The sequence below is a fragment of the Colias croceus genome, chromosome 4 (genome assembly GCF_905220415.1).
Source record: "Colias croceus chromosome 4, ilColCroc2.1".
Taxonomy (NCBI): domain Eukaryota; kingdom Metazoa; phylum Arthropoda; class Insecta; order Lepidoptera; family Pieridae; genus Colias; species Colias croceus.
The window spans coordinates 11,472,243-11,497,098 of NC_059540.1; the positions used below are offsets into that span (position 1 = coordinate 11,472,243).

The following is a 24,856-nucleotide window of genomic DNA, read 5'->3' on the forward strand; positions in this document are numbered from 1 at the left end:
ATGAATATTATTCACGGATCAACTAGCTATACATAATCACGCTAAGACCAATAGCATCGAATCAAACCGGTTACAACCGCGGGGCACAGTTAGTTAACAATAAACCAAACTAAATAAAGTAATGCTCAATGTACTCACGTCTTTAGAGGATAGGAAGAGGTTAGCGTTGGCAGCGGTGCCGAAGCCGGTGAGCGACTTGCCGTTGGGCGCGTGCGCGAGCAGGCGGCGCGTGCCCGCGAACACGCTGAAGGCGAGCGCGCGCAGCTCCGCGCCGAGCCCCGCGCCGCCGCCCGCGCCCCCGCCGCCGCACCACGTCTCGCACACGCCCTCCAGCGAGATCAGCTGCAACCAACACACACACGCATTATGTAAGTTTATGTACATCACCATTGAACAATTATAAATTAACAAATTTTATTCAACATTATTAAAATTGTATCTGTGTCAATGCAAAATAAGTTATACATTATAAAGTTTCACAGGAATGGATATATTAGTAGAGAAATGTTACTGAAAAGTCTGAATGTCTTTATGCAGTCGCAAGATGTATTTTAAGACACATTTCATCCAGCCTTTCGAATTTTTATGAAGTTTTGTTACTTACAAAGAAACTGTTTTTGTTTATTGCTGTACAATATTTGAATGTTAATTTTATGTTCCTTGAATGAACCGTTATTATGTTATACCTTAATCTTACTCACTATAATAATTGTCGATAAAGTGTCACGATTGCTCACCTTGATCAATGGGTTGTGATGGTGCAGGTGGTTGTACGCCTGCGCGACGAGTCGCAGCAGCGCGTGCAGCGCGCGCGGGCGGTGCGCGTGCGCAGCCGGCGGCTCCACCACGTACAGCACGAGCGCGGGCGGCCCGCCCTCGTCCTCCTCCCACGCGGCGCCCAGCGTGCCCGTGCTGCTGGCCCCGCCCGTGCCGGCGTCCTCGTGCTCGCTGCTGTTGCCGCCGCTCGCCCCGCCCGCGCCGCTCGGCGTGTCCGGCCGGTCGGGCGCGGCGGGCGGTCGCATCGCCCCCGTACTGTTGTTTGCTATAATATTAAATAGTAACAATATTATAACTTATATGAACTGTTTATTAATTATGTTATTCTTTACTAACTGTAATTTCATTGTGGAAATCACTTCAATACCGACAATAAGGTCAATTATCAACAACGTATAATAATTCCAGTTGAACAATTTAACGAAAGAAAGGAAGACCTTTCTTTGTTATTACAAGATGAAGAATGAATAAAGAAGAATGATATTACAAGATGTAATATCATTAAAATCACTGTATTAACTAACCATTCTCTTCAACAGATGGATAAGTAGAAAATAACACATATAAATATACAATAATTTATAAACCATCGCATATTCATATAGTTACGCAATAAGATATACACATAGGTACTCACATTCGAATAACGTCTTGTCTACACTAAGCGCGGCCAGCTGCGGCACGAGGTTGGCGCGCATCGTGTCCGCGTACGCGCGCACGTACTCGCCCAGCCGCCCCGGTGGTAACTCGCCCGTCCATTCTTCGCAATTCGTGTCTCTGTAAACATAATATAGAAATCATTTAGGAATATACTGTATTTAAAAAATACACAGATTTACCTGTTACTTGAAAACTTTATAATACATCATCTGAAATTATTTTTATATAAAAGTTGTCGTCGTCGTTTGTATTCTGATTCCTTGATTAACTATTTTTGAGATTTGACAAATTACTAACATGTATGTCAAATTACATTACAATTTTTTTTTTATAAAAAATTAAAAATCAATTTAATACATTTTTAAATTACTTTTTTCTGTTGACTTTGAACTACTGTCGTGCACACTAACCGGTCGACATCCGCGGGCGCGGTCCGCACGATGCCGTCGCGCGCGATGCGCGAGATGGGCTGGTGGCGGCCGAGCCGGCACGCCTCGTACGCGGCGGACAGCTCGCGGAAGAACGCGCGCAGCGGCTCCGACAGCGCCTCGCCGTCCGCCGCCAGCACCACGTACGCCACGTCTCGACTGCGGATCATAATAAAATGTGAATTTCATTTACGAAAGACTCATCTTTGTCTGTGTGACCTTAATTTTATATGATTTAGCAATACGTTAATTTGTATACAAATAATGACTATCCATATACACTTGTGAAATTTTATAAAATAAAATAGTTTTAAGTAAGAGATTGATTCTCTATAACAGTCTGGGATAGGAAATGCAATACTTGGCAATATGGGAATAAATAAAAGAATAAATATTTTCGCAAAATATTTGCTATGCGTAATGACAACATAATTAAATGATCATTACAGATAGTCATTCAATTGCTCAACGAACTACCGAGTACGTTTCGAGAGTATGTATCTAGTACCTATATGAGTAGGGTTCGAGCGCGAGCCGCTCCCAGTGGCGCAGCGCGTAGGGCGAGAGCGAGAGCCAGTCGCGGTCGTAGCCGACCAGCAGCGGCGGCACGGGCTGCGGCTCGCAGCGGTCCTCGTTGCCGCGGCCCGCCAGCAGGTGGAACTGGCGCCAGGTCAGCGGGCCCGTCACGCCGTCCCACATGCGCGCGCCCGCGCACCGCTTCTGGATCGCGTCCTGCAGCAGCGGCCGTAGCCGCCGCATCAGTCTGCAATACAATAACAACGTTAAAATCACACATAATTAGAAATAATAATAAGTGCACGTAAGTTCCATAAAACAAAAGTGGTTTGCATTCTTCTGTAACGGTAGAAGCATTAATATTTAATACAATGAGATAAAAATGATACAAACAATTAAACAATTTTTCTAAGGACTATTTTGCCAGTTTTCAATTCAATTTTACATCTTGCTCATTCTATTACATGTAGTCTATGTAACAAAATAACAAATAAGTTATAGAAATATATATTTCTTTTGCCCGCGGGTAATGACGCGCCGCATAGCATTAAATGTATAATAATTAATCTTTATGGTAATTACCTGACAACATCCCTTGATGACCGCGGCGCCCGTGCACCGATGAATGGCCACCTGTGCACGGCGCCGGAGGTAATGCCGTTTGTGGTCTTGGGCTGCGCAAGCGCACCGCCCGCGGCCGCACGCAGCGCGCACATCGCTGCCGCGCCGCCATCAGAGTATCTGTAAAACGAATAGTTATGTGAATGATTCAACTGCAAGAATTACTTAATGTATGTTCTATATACATAGTAGGGTTGTAATTACATAGTATATTAAAAAAAATGTAAACAATAGACCATTTGGTTTTTAATTTTCACACAGTATGATCTCCTAATCTAATAAGATTACGAATTTAACACACCAAAATGTAAAGTTGGCTAGGTCGTTTAGAGCAAAGAATGGAATTTTATGTCAATCTTATATCAACACAATTATTTTTTCGACTTGTATTTAGTGTAGTGCACTAACTCGAGCAGGTTGAGCCGGTGGTCGTCGTGCGGCGGCGCGTGCTTGCCGGCGGCGCGGCGGGCGGCCCGCGCGAGCGCCGACGCGCTGCCGCCGGCGGGCGCCGCGCACTGCGCCACCAGCACGCCCGCCACGTCGCCCAGCCCGCCGCCCGCCGCGCCCGCGCCGCCCCCGCCCCCGCCGCACCGCACCCGCGGCTCCTCCGCCACGCCCGTGATCTCCAACTCGTCCTGATGACAAAATGTAATTATTATTGAACGTGAAAACACAGTAATAATATTTCAACGTATACAACATGAAGTAAGGTGTAATATACATATGTGTGTGGTGTATGTACAATGTACATGTACAAGGCAATCATATCATTTTGTAGAAAATAAAGTTTATTTAAATTTGAACTCATTCACAATGTGCTTTTATTCGTTGTGTGCGCGATGACAGCGCCCCTAGTGGCCGCGCAACTATTCAGGACTTGTCATCTGTCAAATCATTTCAACTGATGTCAACTAGATGATAAGATATTTTTGTGATACTGATTTTCGACTAGTTTTTCAACGAAATTGAAAAAAATAGTGTAAAAAGTGAGTGTGTATATTATACCTAGCGATTTTCTTCCTGGTGAAAAATAATTTTTTCTCTTCACAGCTGCTATCCATTTTTGTCTTTGCTGTAATGTCCACTTTGATGTTGGAAACTAATTAAACTTGCAGGAATTGTTTTTCCCATTGTTTTTACAATTTACGACACAGCATGTACTATGACCCATATCGCTAATTTTTATGTTTTTGCTTAAATTTATAAAGGAAGTTATGAAAATAAAGCAATTTGACACATGACAGCCCAGAATTAATTCACATTTCTGCCACGTCGTGCGCTACGGTCGATTTGCCGTTCCCTACCACCCACTTCGCACATAGCCAATAGTCTTTAACTCACTTCGAACTAAAGGATCAAAAATTCTAAAAAATATAATCATTAGCATTCTTAGTCACTGATTCAAACGCACTTATTAAGAACCACGTCTATACCTTTACGTTGAAAAAATAAAAGTTAATGATAATCAATGAAAATATCATCAATTCCCAGGCACAAAGTACTCACCTCATAGAAGAGGCCGGCTCGATGCGCAAGGCGGCGGTTGACCACAGCGCTGAAGCCGCACGAGCAGTGCGCCGGCTCGTCCTCCGCGCCGCCGCCCCACTCCACGCCGGGCAGGTACGTAGACGCGTCCGCGCCGCGGATGTTGCCCACACTCTGTAGCATAAATATTGTAAAATTAACAAAAAATTGCAATAAGAATAAGCAATTCCTACTGCTTTAGTTGTTAGTCATCAACATCATTTCTATGGAATAAAAACATTTTTAAAATTATATGGCATCCATCTTTTTATTTAAATGTCAAAGTTATAAGATGATTAAACAGAGCTTAATAAAATGATTGTTAATTGTCGGTTTTTAACCGACTTAAAAAAAAGAAAGAGGTTATCAATTCGGCCGGTATGTTTTTTTTATGTATGTACACCGATTACTCCGAGGTTTCTGAACCGATTTACGTGATTCTTTTTTTGTTCGATGCGGGATGGTGTCGAATTGGTACTATTATTCGGATAGGCCCAGTAGTTTTTATTTTATGAACATTTTTGGCTGTATTTGTAAATGTTGCAAGTGCAAGTTTGAAGTCGGTTGTTTTTAACGCAGTTAGTTATAACTTGTAATATCATATGCAATCAGATCTTTATTTTGTTCCAGCTGACGACAGTAAGAATGAATGACAATAGTAAAAAAAGATCGCATTGATCCTATATTTGTATGTTCATAAAGTGAGACTGACCCGTCCCCCCGCGTTGCAGACGCACAGCGTGCAACTGTCAAAGTTGTGATCTCTGAACACGTTGAGTACGGTGTCAGCGAGCAGCACGTTGAGCAGCAGCGGGCAGGCGGGCGCGGGCGCGCGCGGCGAGGCGGGCGAGGCGGGCGCCGCGCGGCGAGGCGAGGCGGTGTTGGGGCCGGCCGCGCCCGCGCCGCCTCGCGCTGAGGTGACGCCGGCGGGCGTGCGCTCTGCGGCCGTAGAGATCGAGCGCTTCACGCCGCCCGTGCTCGTCGTCGTCGTGGTGCTTGTGTTTGCACCTGTAAATGTACATTGTTTAAAAATTACAAATTGAACATCGAATTACAATATAATACATATCACAATACAATCTACCGTTAGAGAGTGCAGTCGTTTATTAAATTATTAGTAATGTAATGTAATTTATAAATTACATGTGCAATTTATTGACAAATTTCAAACTTATCCCAATCAAATCTAAACATTGATTTCTTAATCACTTATTTAAAAATTGTCAGTATACGTTGCATTTACAGTTTCTGACAACTTTAATAATACAACTACAAATACCTATAAATTATCTCGTATATCTTATAATATATAAAATAACATGTCACAATGTTAGTTACCATACTCCTCCAAAACGACTGGACCGATTCTCATGAAATTTTTTGTGCATATCGGGTAAGTCTGAGAATCGCCCAACATCTATTTTTCATACCCCTAAGTGATTAGAGTAAGGCAGAACAACGTTTGTCGGGACAGCTAGTAACATATAAAAGTATAATCACCCGCTATGTCCCCGCAGGCGTGCTCGTGGTCGCGGTCGTGCTGCCAGCGCGGGCGGTACACGGCGTGCGGCGGCAGCGCCACGGGCGGCAGCAGCTGGCTCGGCAGCGCTGTGAGCGGCGCGTACTTCGACGAGCCCACGTATGTATGTATGTAAGTACTCACCCGCTATGTCCCCGCAGGCGTGCTCGTGGTCGCGGTCGTGCTGCCAGCGCGGGCGGTACACGGCGTGCGGCGGCAGCGCCACGGGCGGCAGCAGCTGGCTCGGCAGCGCTGTGAGCGGCGCGTACTTCGACGAGCCCACGTATGTATGTATGTAAGTACTCACCCGCTATGTCCCCGCAGGCGTGCTCGTGGTCGCGGTCGTGCTGCCAGCGCGGGCGGTACACGGCGTGCGGCGGCAGCGCCACGGGCGGCAGCAGCTGGCTCGGCAGCGCTGTGAGCGGCGCGTACTTCGACGAGCCCACGTATGTATGTATGTAAGTACTCACCCGCTATGTCCCCGCAGGCGTGCTCGTGGTCGCGGTCGTGCTGCCAGCGCGGGCGGTACACGGCGTGCGGCGGCAGCGCCACGGGCGGCAGCAGCTGGCTCGGCAGCGCTGTGAGCGGCGCGTACTTCGACGAGCCCACGTACTTGTACACCGTCGCCGGCTTGAACACGTACGACCAGTCCTGCGGGCACATTATTACATCAATTATTATTAACACACGCCGAAATAAATATTATGTAATACACTGAATACTGTTACTTCATTTTTTGACACAATCCCTACTTCCCTACTAATATTATAAATGCGAAAGTAATTCTGTCTAAAACTCAATCACGCCTAAACTACTGAACCAATTTGCATGAAATTTGGTATGGAGATATTTTGATACCCGAGAAAGGGCTATCTTTTATTGTGAAATATGAACCACGGGCGAAGCCGGGGCGGACCGCTAGTCTTATGATATAATTCTGTCACATTGATATGGTGTAGATATTTGAAATATAGTAAATAAATATAGTTCAATACTAGCACTTATAAATAATTTTTGTTAAAACAAATTTCTACATATTTTATTATATACAGCACTCAGTAACATAGCACTCAATATTTTCTGTTCTTTTTTTTTTTGTTATTTTGTATGTTTTAGTAAAATGTTTGTCTGTGTAGAGGCGCACCTCGATGGGGTCGCGCGGCGGGCTGCCGTGGCGGGTGAGCGCGCCTACGGGCAGCTCGTCGGGCGGGCAGAAGCCGGGCGAGGGCTGCGCGTGCGCCTCCATGCTGGGCGGCGTCGGGAACATCTTGCTCAGCTCCTCGGCGCGCACGCACCGCACCTCCGACGACTTGTTCGAGTCCGGCGGCGTCTGCACTTGCAACTGACAATTGGTACACATTTTAATGCCTGGAACGTCCCGTTATATTCTAAAGTCACACAGAAAGAAAAGCTTAAAGCAATGTTTATTAATAAACATAAAGCAGTCACTTAGAACTAATATTAATGAAACTTCCAAACAGTTTTATAGTTGATAACAGATTTTTACACTCAACTTTGTGCAAAATTCACAAAAAATTATCGTATTTGTTAATATCAAATATGCGTTATTTCCGCTTCCGATTAAATACAAAAAAAGCTGCGACATGCAAACTATAGCCAGTATAGAGACATAGTAAACAAAGGGTACACTCACAAGTCTTACCGTCTCATCACCGCTGGCCGCGTCGTCCGAGTTGTCGAATATCTGCTCCAGGTCTTTGAACGTCGGGCACAGGCCGTCCGATCGAAATAGGTTCTTGTAGTCTTTTATATCCTCCTGTAAAATGCATATTATAAATAAACATGAGATATAGAATTCAACACTAAATTTGAAATTGAGAATAATAATTTTTGTATTATTCCGTTTGTTCTTGTATAAGTTCCGCAGTACACTGTGCACTATAAGGGCCGCTGCACACTCACCGGCTCCACCTTCTCGTGCTTGACGTCGACGCGGTCCGCGTGCACGCAGTCCGGCGGGCGCGTGTACTCCTGCCCCGCGTACAGGTCGCCGCCGCTCACGCCCAGCGCCAGCTCCTCGCGGAACGTGTTCTCGTCGCTCTTGAAACGCTTCACGGGGTGCTCGAGCCTACGCACGACATAAAAAAAATATATTATAAAGTGACATTTCGAACAATACGATACTTGCGTCACTTTAAAAAAATTTATCAACAGTGGAAAGTATTTCAAAAGGCAATATTTGAGTATTCATTGTTAAAACTTAGTCAATTGAACTGTTACCGAGCATTGAACACACACATTGCAAACTTGATCAATGTGACTGCGCAATCTCACACAACGATACACAACGATATTTCTCATTTATTGATGTGACCGTGGATCTCGCTTTTATTGACATTGAAGTTGTTTGTTTTCTGTTCGCTATAGCATTTATTTTTTCATTTCACATTATTAATATTTTGCAATAACATGTGCGCACTGACCAGGCGTGCACGGTGCTGTAGTCGTACAGCATGTGCAGCTCGTGCTCGTCCTCGAGCGGGTCGAGCCGCTTCTCGGCGGCGGGCAGCAGCGGGCGGCGCGGCAGCGGGGCCGGCGGGCCGGGGGTCGCGCCCGCCGGCCCCAGCGCGCAGCCGCCCGCCGGCGACGCGCACGCGCCCGCCGCGCCCAGCGGCCCGCCAGCGCCCGCCGCCCCGACGCCCCCGTGCGGCGGCGACTCGCCCTGCAACACACACACACGGATCTTATACATTTGTAACAACTTAAAACACGGGTTATACATATTTACACAATTAATTTATGGTCAAAAACTTGTTTTTAGATAAATCATATTGTGTAATCATCTTATTTCGATAAGATTTACTAACTAAATATAGACTTGTAAGCTAAAAAGCATTGTATATATTGATCGAGATGTGTTTTTAAAAGTTTTCTACAAAACTGAAAATCTTATTATGTTGTTGAGTGATAGCGTACCTGCGCATATAACTTATGGTGGTGGTGCGAAGGCGGTGCGGGTGTGGGCGGCGCCAGCGGGTCGGGCGTCGGCGCCGGCGTGTGCAGCGTCGTCGGCACGTTGGGGCCCTGCACATAAACAAACACAATAACATACTAGTCCAATAAACAAAACCTTTAAAATTTTGAATAGCTTTCAATTCAGTTTCATTTAAAATTGTTCAATATGCTAAATAATTGTCTTGAAAATGACAAGTCATAAAATACAAACTCGATTTCCATGTATCCTATAAAAAGTATAAATATTAAAGTACATTGTAGTATATAGTATATTGTAGCATATAGTAAGGATATAAAACATTTTCTTTCTTCATAAAATTCCCATTATATTAAAAATGACATGTCACCTGGTGGGAAGGTATGGCGGTGTGGTGCGGCGAGGGGGCGGAGCCCGGCGCGGCGGGCGAAGCGCCCCCGCAGCTGGCCGGCGAGCACGTGCCGCGCCCGTTCGCGCCGCCGCACCCGCTCGCTCTGAGGTGCGACATACTGACACTTAGTAACGTTATATTTGCTTATGTACATCAAATAAATATTCAACAATAAAATATAAATTAATACTTTAAAAAATTACGTTATCAAATTATTTTTGCAAGTGACGGAACCAACAGTTATAAAAATATTTGACAATATATAACGTTTTCATTTTTAACAAATTGAATAACAAAACAATATGATAAAAACTGCCAATCGACGTGAAATGATAACCAAGCGAGTTAAATGTACCGAGATGAGGTAGATGTTATTATGTTCATCCATGACACCCTTCCATGTTTCCATCCATTTCTTGTTCAACCAAACCTTATATAGTACCTATGTTTAAAAATAACAAAGTATCGTTAAATGCGATTAAAGGTTAATAAAATGAAAGATTTGATTGAAAAGAAAACAGATAAGAAATAACAGTTCGAAACTGATGATTATTTTTTTTAAACAAAATAAAACAAATGTCACAAATGAATGGTTACAACAACCTTTATGACATTAAATATGAACGATGAGTTTTTCACCCAACAATGGCTGAAATTAGACAATCACAAATCGCAATGAAATTCGTCATAGGAAGACACAAAACATGCAATTTACATTAAATATTATTCGCTCATGCAGTATAATATTAAATGCGATACTATATATAAACAGATGATGTATATTAAGGCATACGACATGCACCGGGATGGCATTGCACTATTTGTGTACCTTCAATACTTACGGCCGATCTCGGAGTATCGCGCGCGACTCACACTAACCTCGAAACATGAAACCCACATACACAAAATGTAAGACCGGATGGGGAGCGATGCTTGATGTGTTCATACATGAAGACCATTACATACGTTCAGATCACACCGCTGGCCCGATGGGTCGATCGTCTCTAATGAGTCTCTCGATATTGATCCGAGTGTAACTAGTTTAACCATGGCATGTTGCGTGGTTACCCGGCGGGTTGCGCGTGTACCCGGCGGGGGCGTGGTTTCCCGGCGGGGTGCGCGTGTACCCGGCGGGGTGCACGTGTACCCGGCGGGGTGCACGTGTACCCGGCGGGGTGCACGTGTACCCGGCGGGTGGGGTGCGGGGTGCGGGTGCGGTACTCACGCGGCGGGGTTGGGGGCGCGCGGCGCGGGGCGGGCGCGGGGCGCGGCGCGCGCGGCTCGGCGGTGGAAGGGCAGCGGGCGCGGGGCGCGCCGGCGCCGCCACCTGCACAACACAACGCTACTGCCGGCCCGCACAGTAAGACCCGCCACCTCCCGCCTGCCTACGCGTCACACTTCGCGCCTAGACCGCACCGTGCGCCGGGATCGAGGGTTGTCGCGCGGCTGGGGACCGCCGTAACTCGTACGTATTTCCCGTGTATGTCAAAATTACTCCATAGCAGGATTCCTTTTCTGCTTTAACGTACGCGCTACCTTAAGGATAAGCATTACATCTTTCCCCAACTCACGCTGACAACCCTATTTGAAAGGAAAAGCGAATCTTTCATTCACAGAGTACTCAAGAAGCGAGGATCGTATCTACACGCAAAGTGTGACAAAAGCTTGCGCGTCGTCTACTATGAATATATCGACGCACTTTGTATTTATCACTACTAAGTATTAAATTAAAGAAATTAATAAAATAAAAAAACCAAAGGTTAACACAATAATGCATCGATAGTTTCATGCGCAGTGCTGGCGACAAGGCGCGTGTCGCGAGCACTCTCCCTCTACGGCTTATACTACATAAGAACTAAAACATTCACATACATAACATCTACCTATCTACATCTACAACCCTGCATAACTCCGCATTTATACGTCACGTCTGCCAATATGCATCATCGCCATACAGCCGACGTATATAAGAAATGGAATAGCGTTTAAAATAATAAATATATCATATTTTATCGAATATATAAAATGTAATAACACACAATTCTCATACAACTACAACTATTTTACTGCTCCAAACTACATCATAATACCGTTCCGAAGTAAACTATTCATCCCATTTTTGATTACTTTAACCAAAAAGTACTTGTAATGAGTAAAATAGTTGACTTCGGAACGTGCATACGGTAATAATAATAAAGGATAGCGGTACGTATGTAGCATACAGGAGATGCAATAAGGGCGGTGACTCACTTGGCGCAGGAGCAGGGCGCTTTGCGAGTCGGGTCCACGAAGTCCTCGCTCGAGTCACCCGCCGCGTCCGCGTAGCAAGCCTCCGCCGTCTGGAATAGATAATAAAATTGATAACAAGTGATAACAAAAGATACAACAAGTGATAACTGCGTTAAAAACAACCGACTTCAAACTTGCACTTGCAACATTTACAAAACAGACAAAAATGCTCATAAAATAAAAACTACTGGGCCTGTCCGAATAAAATTTTTATGGGACCAATTAAACACCATCCCGCATCGAACAAAAAAAGAATCACGTAAATCGGTTCAGAAACCTCGAAGTAATCGGTGTACATACATTAAAAAGAAAAAAAAACATACCGGCCGAATTGATAACCTCCTCCTTTTTTTGAAGTGGGTTAAAAATATATTATATCAGTTGGAGTAAATAATCATTTCGCAAATACCACTAATTTCGAATATGCACTTAGGGCCATAATTATAGTTCAAATCAATTTTATAGCAATTTGTTGTAATAACATATGGGAAATGTTAGCATGTAGCTTACAATGTAGATATAACTTATCTACAAGCAAAATTCATGTTTAATTAATATAGGAAGCATTCTCAAAACTTTTAATAGCTTAATAAAAAGTTCTGTTTCCAACTTCCATTCTTCCGTCAGTAACAATTTCTTATAAGGTAACAAACTTATTAGAGACAACGAAGCGAACCATACGAATTTTTTGAATTCTTTACACGAAATCTTATGACACCCCGTACTAGTGTCGTCGCGTCGCGTCGAATCGTCCTAATATGCAAGAACCCTATAATCCTAGACTAATTCGGGTGACGTCATAAGATTACATCGACTCGATAGTTGCGCTCGCATTTTATTACTTGCGTACGACAAATCAATGAGATATCTTCGACGCGTTCAATTATTTCGCTGCATATGTGTGCGAGACCTTAAGGCGAGTTATTTCAACGCGTAGTTTGCGTGAGTCGCTCCTCGCGTCGGCTTGTCAAAAAACGCTGGGCAACGTTAAGTTCTGAGATACAATATTTAATAATTACAGGGCTTCAGTTGAAAACCAAGATTTAGCACGTTTTCTGCAGTACATCACAATACATATCCTTATATAAAAATTATTTGCAAAATCAGAAATTTCATTATAAAATAATTCGTTTTCGATTTTTATTATAGCCCATTTTTATGATTTTATATGATCGAGCAAAATACAAGTGGTTGCGTAACAAATTAGCACACTTTTTAGGCAATATCTTGAAGTGTATTGATTATTTTTTTCTAAAAGCGTCATATAATTGCAAATACATGAAAAACTAGATCTTGCAAAGCAATTTGACTCCGCATCGCTGACGGGACTCCCCTTAAAGACCTCGTATACTTGCATACCTGGTGCGGCGCGGGCGTGGCGAGCGAGCGCAGCGTGCGCGCGGCGAGCTGGCGCGCGGGCGGCGCGGCGCCGCTGCCCGCCTCCATCTCCGTCACCAGCACGTACGGCACCGGGTAGCGCATGCGCACGCCGCCGCACTCCACCTGCGACACACGCGACAAACTTATAGTGACTTAATAAATCAGGCCCCGGAACCTGTGTCTGGGACCGATCGGGCCGCTTTGGGGCTCAATGGGTTAAAAAAATATTTCATTAAAGGTATAATTACACTAGAATAAAAACGTATTCACTAAGTAAATGACTAAACTTGAACTTAAAAATAGGAATACAAGATGTATTCCGTGTTTAAATGGATAAAAACACATAATTATATTTTTACTACAGCTTGCGCTTGCTTAGTTAAACATCCACATAATACCTGTTCCCGTGGGAAGGTCAGGTTCTCAGATCTCAAACACACTTTCTCTCCGTACCACATTCCAATACAATCAGTTCAGTGGTTCGTGAAGAACTGACAGACATACAGACTTATATAATATTAGATTAGAAGTTATTATTACCTCAACAGCGCCGCAGGCCTGTTCAAGCGGGTAGAGCTGCCGCCAAGCATCGAGCAGGCGTGCGGTGGCCGGCTCCGAGTCGCTCCACTCGCGGCCCGTCACGCGCCCCTCCAAACCGAACGGCGCCAGGATCACTGTGAACATACATACAAACAATTTGTTATTTATTTGTACAAATTTATTAGGTTAGCATTTTATGACATCAGGATAATCTAGGCAAATCCAGAATTTAGTCCACCAAATTTCAGTATAGTTCAGCTTAATATATTGTGTACTTTTAAAATCAGAATATGGTATCTAGTAATCAGGTGGCATCAGTCAAATGCAGAGGCGGCTCGCCCTAAGGAGCGCTGGTGCAGTGAACTCCCATAAATAATTATAATAAAATCATACTCCTTAATTTCATTATTAATATTAATTATTACTATTTAAAATCAATCGTAATCGTAAAAAACTACTGGCAATACCAATGAATATATCCATCATTCCATCATTCCATACACCTGTAGTTATAATACTGTATTATACTTATAACGCGCGTAGCGGAGCGCTGACGATTGCGCTCCAATGAAAAAATATTTAGTACATTTTCTAATACGAAATCCAATAGGAGTGAAAGAGATAGTTTTGTCAGAGTCCTGCGCGTGAAACAGAAGATTTTCTATGAAAAAATAGCAAAATTCGGAGCGCCGCTCCCGCAAACGTTGCCGGTTCGTTTTTACCGCGCGCCACAAGACAGCGATTGCGCGCGAGGTTGCCACTCAAACTATATAAACAAACACTCTAGTCAACTTGCACGCGCGCGAATGTATATTCGGGAATTTTCTTATTAAAATCATAAGATACGTGTTGACTGTTGAAATAGCCTGTAGTTATCAGTATTACTTGTGAGTGTTAAAATGGACAATTATAATGTGGCGTTCATTAAAAAGTGTGTTAAAACGTTACAAATTCGGCTTGAATTGAAAGCTAAGGGACCGCCACGGCCTGGACTTGACCTTACGCAAAAATGTACGACAAAAACGAAAACATATACGCGTGTGTTTAAATCCGAATAATATGTGAAAACACCGTGGTTGTGTGGTTGTGATGAACATGAAAGCAACAAAATATTTTGTTTTCCGTGTCTTTTATTTGAAGCGGGCGCGGCCGGCGGAGGTGAGAGTGCTTGGACTGAAACGGGCGTTGACGACTTAGCTCATCTTTCAATCAAGATGAAAAAACATTCACAATCTCGGTAGGTACCATTTGTTGAATGAACTGCAATTGGCGTCTATCGAACGACAAGACATTCGTAAAGCATTAGATTCCGCGTACCGAAAGTCAATACGCGAGTTCAATGACCGTGTCGATAAAAACAGACATATTTTACGAAGGTTAATAGATTGTGTCAAGTTATAGATATTATTGCACACCAAAAAGAAAGACGTACCTATGCATTTCCTTTATAAGTAATTTTTTAATTAAACCATGTAGGTATTTTCAGTGTTTTATTTCAAGTGAACACCCATAAAATTTTGTCACGAGCCGCCTCTGGTCAAATGTGGTTATCCAGACTTTCTTAAACCTATGGACCATTAACATAAAAGCTAAAAATTACAAAACCAAAAAATTTATGAGGCTGATTTTGCGTTATTGTCACAAAAGTTTACGTTTTTTAACAAGAGTAGAATAGCATAAACACGCCAATAATGAAAGTAGAATGTTGGCTTATATCCCCTCCCCGCGTGCTGCTTACGTGAAGTGCATGTGTTAATGTTGTCACGTTTTTACGCAGCGTTAATGGGACGCTTTATTTTGTGACTATATTAAAAATCGAGTGATATTCAAACTTAAATACAATCAATGTATGAAATCAAATTCTTTTTTAGAAATATTTATGTTAGTGTTGCCAAGTATTGTCCTATTCAAATTTTTTTAAATTAAATTAACAATGTTGAAGCATAATATTTTATAATATTTATCCTCTTCCACGTCCACATTTATTTAAGCAAACTATATTTACATACTGAAATACGTTTGGCACAGAGCGGCAAGTGACAAAACAAAACATAATTATCGTAAACAACGAATGATACATATTAAACTTTAACAAAAACAAACTGAATAAAAACTTTATTTACTTATTTATTCATTTGTTTTGTCATTAAACAGAATGCGGATTTGGATGGCATTGCAGGAAGTGGGATTTGAAATAGCATAGTTCAAAGTCAACGACAGGACGGTGTGGCTACTTTGGGCTCATGCCATTTTAATGAGTTACCACAATTATAAACTACCAATATTGTAAATATTTGGTGATTGCTTTGTTTATAATAATAAATTTATATTCATTATCCTCGAGTGTTCACTCAGGAACAGAGTGGGTAGGTGGAATTATAACATATTTATTAAACATAATTTTGATAGTTACTGCATTGACAATATATAACAATAATGCTATTTAAAATGTTACAAAATTACTATTTTTTACAATTTTTCTTGTCATCCTACAATCCACTACACTGCCTGGAAGAGATTACTAATAAGTGATAAAGTGTCTAATAAGTTGTATTTTTATGTAAGTAGCTGTATGATTTTCAATTTGTACGTCGATATAAGTGTAAAATAAATAATAACTGCATACCCTTGTTGTCCGGCTGCGCGTGCGGTGGCGGCGCGTGCAGGCGCGCGCGCCGCTTGGCGGTGAGCGTGCGCACCGGCGGGTGCTGGCGGACGTCCACCGACGCGCACACCGTGCTCTCGCCGTGCAGGAAGAACGCGAACGAGAACGACAGGTGCCACGGGCTGCTGTATGTACAGACGTGACGTGTGTTAATCATTCGTTTCGTAAATAGATTACGGATAGTCATTTTATTTGATGTGTTTATTCTCATGTTTAGTAAATCCATACTAATAATATAAATGCGAAAGTAACTCTGTCTGTCTGTTACTCAATCACGCCTAAACTACTGAACCAATTTGCATGAAATTTGGTATGGAGATATTTTGATACCTGAGAAAGGACATAGGCATAAAAGGTATTTTATTGCGAAATATGTACCACGGGCGAAGCCGGGGCGGACCACTAGTAGATTGTAGAGAGTGATTATAGTGTCTGGGATTGAATGTTAAGACTATTGGTGTCTTTGCGGATAGCATGTTTATTTCAGTAACAAAAATTTGATGATACGACAATGATATCATCAGTCCTATTCATTTTTCCATAAAATAAATTATTTTCTTTTACAGTATTAACTTTTAGTAAGTAACTGAGGAAGAAAAGGAAAATTTGTCTACAGTTAAATATTCCGAAACATAGTATTCACGTTAAAAAAACAAAATAGATGACAATTAACTAGCGACAATTAGTAGGCGGTGTTGTGTGTCATGACATGATGATGTAAATTGATCTGTGATTCGGATTCGTGAGTACCATACTTGATTAAAACACGAGTACAATAAAACGAAGGACGCGGATTCAAATTGGTTAATTTAAACAACTTAAAACTAATATTACATACAAATCCGCCTCGAAGGACCATATTTGAACAATCAAATTACATAATATATAGTTATTTCGAGATGGATTAAAATAATATTACATAAATGTTTGAAGAGGAACGAAGTCTCACTCTTATGACTTAACGAGTGCAACACAGAAATCTCCATTTTAATATAGGAAGTGCCACATAAGTGTATCTGAAGACAATCCACGGAAAAATTGCTTCAAATATAACTTCCACGCGAGTTCAAACTCTTTATCTCAATATTTATTACACCAATTGATTTTACGAAGGTTTGGCAACAGCGCAATAAATGTTAACACTTTCTTTAGTAGTAATCTCATTTGACCTTTTTACAGTGGATGACAGTTTAATGGCCGTGTTAATGAGAAGATTTAGGACTGCTATTGGGTTGAATGATACCATTCAACGCACGTAACAGCGCCTTTGTGTAGTGTATAATGTTTATCGCTTACGCACGTATTATTATGAACAAGGTTCACTATTAAAACAAGAGCTTCCTTTAACCTTTGGGTGTAGAGATTTATGGGCAATCGTGATATAACTTACCTCTTGCCGACGTCCTCCTCGTCGCCGTCGTAGGGCTGCACGAACCACTTGCCGAGCCGCACGAAGTCGCGCGACAGCAGACATCTGTAACGCGCACGACATTCGATTACAAGTGCTGTGTGCCCGAACAGTCGAGAACTTGAGAGGCAATTTGATGTGCATACAGAGTGGCGTTACAGCGACATTAACAAGGCAGGTCAGGGTTTATATACCTACATACTATGAGCGTAATGGATATTGATATGAAATTTTAGAGGGGTTTTATTCGATTTAATACATAATTGAATTTGTATTTGTTTGGTAAACAGGTTTATTAGTAAAATGCATCGTTTTCAATTCCCAAAAATCGTCAGTGTTGTGTATGATTTATAACCTTTCCGTTATTTCTTGTAAATGTATCAAAAACCCGTCGACATAACTATTACCTACACGATATTTCGAGTATAAAATAAATTTATAAGTTAACATAAACAAAATCGATTCGTTTCACGTGTCGATACTTACATGCCTACGATAAAAAATTTTTTATCATAACTTCACAGTTTTGTTATTATAAATAAACACGTTCTATATGAAAAGATAATTATGTTCCGACTGCGAAATCAATGTAATATCTGCTTCCATTCTCGTGATAAAGATATAATAAGAATACGAATTAGCAAATAATTATGATAATTGACACTTACATCATTTTTATTTTTATAGCTACTGTTAGCAAATAACACTTTCTCATTGGACGGTATGTAGTTACTCTATAACAATGTTTTAACGAGTAATCTAAATGTAATAACATTGATTGATATAAATTGGTGAAGTAGGTTATAGGTAAGTGAAGTATTATTAACAATTTACAAAAGATTTACTTTTTCATCCGTTCAGCAATATCTAAGTAGTCAATATTGGTTGACTTGAATTAAATGCAACGTCGCAGATCGCAATACACAAGTAGCAAATATGCGATTGCGTACATCGATCGATATGTGGCCGTAGCGAATTTCTTTGTCTGCTGCGACTTTAATTGCTACTCGTACGATATGAAACAACGCTTCGACTCATTGTGATACATCATTACACGGCAATAAATCTACCGCCTACAGGCGCAGGCGTTTGACTAACTTCCATGCGAGCACAAAACAACGATAAAACGAAACGTGATCGTTAATTATATTACACGATAACAAGCAATAAAAACCATAACATTATGTCGCTTTCGAGAACAAACGGCAGCTAAATGGCGGTAGCTATGTTCAGAGGACGATCAAACGATTACACATAAGATTTTCCTCTGACCGAGGCCGATCAGCGGTGAGAACGACGACATTAATTACTAATAAAAATATCAATTAAAGTGTTGAAAAAGTCGAACTCGTATCCCTACATTACAGCACGTATTGTAAAATGGTCGCGATCCCGTCCCGACGCATTGTTACTTTGACGTGCCGCAGTCGGGGTCAACGACTCGTCTGGATTTCGTCCATATCACGGATTCCACGGTGGCCGGGAGATGCGACTGTAACCACTCCGACTACTCGCCTCGACACTTATTGTACGTTTACAAACAGCCTACAAGCGGTGACCTTGACTGGGCACAAATTGACCGCTCGCCCGGCGATATATCGATTTTATACTGACAAAGAGTTCGCGTTAGATATATTTAAAACGTGTTATGTGCCAAACGGGCTGTCATCAATCATAATTCGAGAACACGGGCCACGGCGGCGGAAACTTTCGCTTTTACACTAATGCTGGTGTTTAGCAAAAAATGTGCGTTTAGAGCGTGGATGCAACGACCTTCGCAACAATGAGGCGGGGCGATGCGCCCGCGCGGCGCGCCAGGTGCGCGGTACGCGGTGCAATGCGCACTCGATGATTGCCGATCGTTATCGGAACAACGAACCGATAAACTAGCCTCACATTATCTAATCTAATTATATAGCTATCAAATTGTATACAAGTTATTAAGGGTCAATCCAAAATAACATTAATGCTTTTTGATTTTATCGCTGATCATTAAATAAAGTTAAAAGGTTTTGATAGTGTACATTTTCAAAAGTATAAAACACTTGTAAATCGCGCCTGTAGCTTTCTAAAATTAAACAATAAGAATAAAGAAATATGTTTCTAATAACATTCTTGACACAGGATTAGGGGGCCTGAGTATAATGTTCTTTGACAAAATGTAATCCCCCTGTTCAATAAGGCAGGTATAAAATTTCACCATAATAATATCTTTAAAACTGATACTTCGACAACTGAACGTTTACTTTAATTTAACCTGCATGAGTACTTCTATACTACCCAGATTCATTCATTACCTACTCAAACTCATTTATTGAAATATATTAATAGGCATAAATAAATGAATTACCTCTCGATGAGATTATGCAGCGCCTTGAAAAGCAACGACCGACACTCGTACGACAGTCCGCTTTCCCAGGATCCTTGGTCGCCCTCTGTGAAAAATACAACACGCGTTAATAACTTCCTTATCAACTGTTTGGATAATTATACGCTAAATAATTATACAATATGGTTAACAATGTTAAAAAATCCAGATAATATAACATCTTAATTAGAATTAAGGCATTTTTATAAATCGATTACAGGGAATCCCAATCTGTGTACCATAATAATAATTTTCTTAAAAAAATAGTTTATTATTAATTATTTTTATAATTCCCCATAACTAATAAGCGCCTTACAAATCCTCAATTCATTGAAAAGCTATTTATATTATCACATTAAATATGGCCATGATTGTTCAATAACTTGCTTGTTATTTATTTGATATCTCAATAATAAAATTAGTACTGAATGTATATCTTTCTTAATTCCAAAAGTCGAAGGTGTAGATAAACAAATGCAAAGTAAATAAGATTAGCGATAAGTTAGTGTGTTGCATTGGTAAGAAACGCTCGAGCTAGCTGTTGTTGCATTCGCAATCGGAAGATAAACCGGCCTATCACTGCGAAAACAAACGAGGCGCGCGCTGTTGCCGCACCGCGTGCACTCGCCGTCCCGCTCTCGCGAAGGGGCGGGGCGGGGGCGACCCCTGTGACGTCACGCAAACGATCGCACGTGCTTGTGTTTGTCGCGCGCGCGACACACATGCGAACGTCAGCGCCCGCTAACATTTTAATTGACATTGAATTTTCCACTTTATTTTATCATAGATACGGTGTTACATGTAAATATTTTCTTTTGCGGGGCTCATTTCATTAATTTGCTCATGCTCACAATTTTCATTGATGCTATAATTGAATTGACGTATATCCGGCCACTAGGCTTATTGGTCATGTTTCTACGGTATTTTCGTAAGTTAGTTGAAAAATGGTACTTTGCTGCAGGGCTCAGGCGTAGAAAATAATAAAGAATCTAATGGTATGTTAGAGCGCGTGCAGGCAGCTGGAGCGGTTCCAAGCAAGCAGCCTTGACATTCGCGCTCCAGGTGTGCGCGCCATCTCTAGCCGCGACTGAACTAGTTTTTCCAGTATGTATCTCATATGAGTTGACACAGATAGCGCCATCGAATTACAATCACATTCAATTGAATAAGATATTCCGCATTAAAACTATCACCCGATCGAAGGTTTGAAATAGAAAAGTAAATTAGTGCAAACCAGACTAGATCGCGGAAAAGTTTTAACGATTTCTCAGAAAACTTTGTTCGCAGAAAAATTGGCTTTCAAGAGAAAATTTCAAACGAAGACAGTTTGTTTAACAAGACAATTATCTAACAGTAATTCATGGAACTAAACGAGTTTTTAAAAAAGGATAAGAGAATGGACTTTGGCGGAGTCCTAAAATAAGAAGAAATTAAATTTTATAACCGGCGAAAAATGTCTCTACGATGCGATGAATACGTAGTTGAATTGCATTGATATTGGTTAGTTTACTTAACTATATTCAGTCATAAAATATATCCCCCCTCTACCTACTGTATATCACAGAAACTTGTAGTCTTAGGTACGTAAATAACAAGTATTACCGCTGCGTTATACAGCACGTACATAAAACTAGTTTTATTAATGAGGAATTTATCCTACGTACGTGTACCTACGGCTAGTAGGTACGCTGCAATAATTACAGCATCGGCCTATTCGGCCCCATCACTGAATCTCCCAAGGCCATTAAAACGGCGAACGGTTCGATTACTGTACTCCACGGGCCACGTAACCGGAGCCAGTCACGACTGCTCGCCTCGCGGTGCCATCGCGATAACACCAAGAGTTTTACTATCGATCCACCGGGACTCTCGGACTGCTCTTTAAACATATCTCGTTAGATTTGACCTAGATTCGCTCTCAATATACAATCAATGCTGAACTTCTTGGTGGCATTAAAAATATTTGTTGTTCATCACCTCAACGCAGCAGGTAGCCAAGCTTAGGATACAATTCACATAGCAATTAAGGCGCGCGTTAATCGAATGATAACAGTCGCATAGCTGATAATGCAATTATGGGGATAGTTAGAGGTTCAAGGTCGCATATTTCTCGCGGTGTTGTGGCGGTCGGCACCAGCTCGCGCCGGGATCGATAGCGGGACAGATGCGCGCCGCCGCGCCGCTCACTGCTCACCGCTACCGACCAACCGATAATTATCAACGCGAGTTAACTGTTTACCACCTCGCAAACAATAAACATTAAACACCGTTCAGCAATAAAGCTCACTGCTGTTATGCGTCGTACATTTAATAACTTACTGAGTATTTCATTCATGATATGATGTAAAGATAACAAGTGTACCTTCTCGTAAACATAGTCTATTGGATTTTATGAATATCCCATTTCGCAACTACAGTTCCAGTAAAATTTTCAGCGTTGCACAATATGCTGATTTAAAATGTGACAGAAAGATTAAAACTCTTTTTTATGACAATTATCTGAAAACGATATTCTTTGTGATGCTTTTAACCGAAAAGAGATGACAATAAAACTGAACAATGAAAAATTTTCTGCGGTGCGGTGCGGTGTAACTTGCAACAAAACTTTTGAGTTATTTTGTAAATATTCGAACTTGGTATAAGTAGGTAGTTAGTTATTCGACGGTCGTTATATAAATTTGAAAATTGTTTCTTATATTGTATATGTGTACAACTAATTCTCTCGCACCTTCTGCAGACGTGAGCAGAATTCAAGGAACGAGCCATAAGTAGCATCAAGGCGAATGTGTGAGGCATGCAAAACGTAGTTGCATTTGAACGGAGTATGACTGTTTTGCATTTATGTCCATTATAAACATTTCTGGGTTTTTATTATATGTCTCATAAATTTTGTTGGTTATCATAACCTTCAAACGTATGAAATCATATGCTCAAATTAACGCCTGCACGCTACCGATATAAGACGGGTACATCAATTTACGTCGTCAATATCCAGATCCGCCCACTGCAGCACACTGTGGACTCCTCAATTACCCCACCCTATTCCCCCCGCATCGAGACCTGTTGAGGACACTTTTTGGAAAAAAAATCGAGATAAATATGGACGACGGGTAGGGGGAAAGAATTACAAATGTGAGGAATTTATTTTAACCGTTCACAACTCTATAGTTGTAGGTAGTGATTATAACATTGCGGATCACGCATTGGGAGTAAGGAGCATTGTAAAAGTCGAGACATTTGAATGTTTTAGGATGTAAGAATGGTTAAGATAGAGAAAACTAGTAAACAGCGCGTGACAGATACTTGTGAGGAGCGGGTGGCGGAGTGGCAACGTCGCCACACAACGGCCTCGCAATCCGCGCGCGCTTTGTTTACCTCATGCCGCCTAAACCGGACACTACTAACGTCTTAGAAACTGTAAAACCGCCCAACTATAGCAGCGGAACAGATCTTTTGTGAAAATCGTATATCGTTCAATATTTACATTTTAGATTATTGTATTGCGCAATAATTAGATGGAACCTCTCAATTCTTGAATTATTAAATAACTCATATACCGTTTTAGTTATTTTATATGTTTTATTCTAAAATTTATTATTGTAATTCTAGTTTGACACAAGCATTCATAGTTGCTAGATACGACATAAAAGTCCGTGGCGAGCCGGGCGGTAATGCGATTCAAGATGGTATCGAGCGTGTAGAAATCTGTCAATTCGCGCGCGCCCTCCGCGGAGGGCTGGCACTCTTCCCTCCGGGCGGGCGGCCCTGCGCCGTCTCGCTCGCACACGCCCACGTGCACGTGACGTCACGCTCGCGTCGCTCCGTCGACGTCACGGACCGCCCGCCGACAACTCGATGCGGCCGAATCGCCCTACCCCGTTGATAACTTACTTTCTTAAAGCTTTTTAAGTTTTTATTATGAAGTCAACTTCATAACATTACTGGGACTTTTAATGTCTTACTTACGGGCTAATGTTGTTTTGGGAAAGACTATTATGGCATTCGTTTTTATATTGCAGATGTTGAATATAGACAATAATATTTACTTTCGCTTTTAAGCATTAATTCCAAAAATATCCAAAAAAACAATCAAGCTTCGTCGTGGAGATAGGGAATTAGGCAATGCGACAGATGGCAAACGCGTGTAACATTTATGGTTTTAGTGTTCGGGATAGTAGTATGTCAAGTTGTATGTCGTGTGGAGGCTATGGAGTGGGCCGGCGAGGTCGAGCCATCTGCGCGGCCCGAGTCACGCAGCTGCTAGCGAGTAGCGACCCACCCTCCGCTTTGTTTCTACCGCACCTAATCATTATGTGAACACAAGTATCTCAAACGCTTTCGTGTGAACTCTTCGATTTTATTTCGGCTGTGTTCCTGCAAGACTGCAAGTTCCTGTCTCGTTACGCCATTGGCTAATTATAACGTATTTTAGTCAACTATCATTTGCAAAGTTATGTTTGTCGCAAACATGTAGTTTGAACTTGGTAACCCCAATACGCAACAGCAGTGCACATCAAGACGGTAACGGTACGGTAGTCGGTCGCGGTCGTCACTAATGGTAACAGGATGTACCGCTATTCAGTCATGAAACTATGTATTATCAGTGTGAGCCTTTATGATTATAATTAATCTTCTTTTAGGTCAATGCAAACAAACAATCCCATGCTGAAGACGCTACAAAACATCTTTAGATCAGTATTATTCCTATATCAAAGAAAAAATGAAGAAATTGAAGCTGATATCGTAATCTTTATTTAAGCGGCTGTGTGATGAGAAAATAATGTTGTTCACATTAGCATACTCGGAGAATATCCGAT

The 24,856-nt window shown here is 41.7% G+C and overlaps 1 protein-coding gene across 1 annotated transcript in view; it reads right to left on the minus strand.

Moving 5' to 3' along the window:
- Nucleotides 1–24,856, minus strand: part of LOC123690838 (mediator of RNA polymerase II transcription subunit 13) — a 57,533-nt gene that overhangs the window by 6,912 nt on the left and 25,765 nt on the right. The window contains exons 3-26 of the mRNA XM_045634917.1: nt 20,022–20,106; nt 17,654–17,737; nt 16,225–16,388; nt 13,599–13,732; nt 13,038–13,181; nt 11,640–11,728; nt 10,639–10,716; nt 9,369–9,486; nt 8,999–9,090; nt 8,490–8,630; nt 7,969–8,134; nt 7,700–7,822; nt 7,190–7,387; nt 6,549–6,696; nt 6,401–6,455; nt 5,239–5,503; nt 4,509–4,661; nt 3,411–3,637; nt 2,964–3,122; nt 2,374–2,628; nt 1,848–2,024; nt 1,415–1,554; nt 738–1,042; nt 139–342 (exon numbers count right to left, since the gene is read on the minus strand). Coding sequence (XP_045490873.1) covers nt 139–342; nt 738–1,042; nt 1,415–1,554; nt 1,848–2,024; nt 2,374–2,628; nt 2,964–3,122; nt 3,411–3,637; nt 4,509–4,661; nt 5,239–5,503; nt 6,401–6,455; nt 6,549–6,696; nt 7,190–7,387; nt 7,700–7,822; nt 7,969–8,134; nt 8,490–8,630; nt 8,999–9,090; nt 9,369–9,486; nt 10,639–10,716; nt 11,640–11,728; nt 13,038–13,181; nt 13,599–13,732; nt 16,225–16,388; nt 17,654–17,737; nt 20,022–20,106 — 3,704 coding nt within the window. The remainder of the gene's footprint in view (nt 1–138; nt 343–737; nt 1,043–1,414; nt 1,555–1,847; nt 2,025–2,373; nt 2,629–2,963; nt 3,123–3,410; nt 3,638–4,508; nt 4,662–5,238; nt 5,504–6,400; nt 6,456–6,548; nt 6,697–7,189; nt 7,388–7,699; nt 7,823–7,968; nt 8,135–8,489; nt 8,631–8,998; nt 9,091–9,368; nt 9,487–10,638; nt 10,717–11,639; nt 11,729–13,037; nt 13,182–13,598; nt 13,733–16,224; nt 16,389–17,653; nt 17,738–20,021; nt 20,107–24,856) is intronic.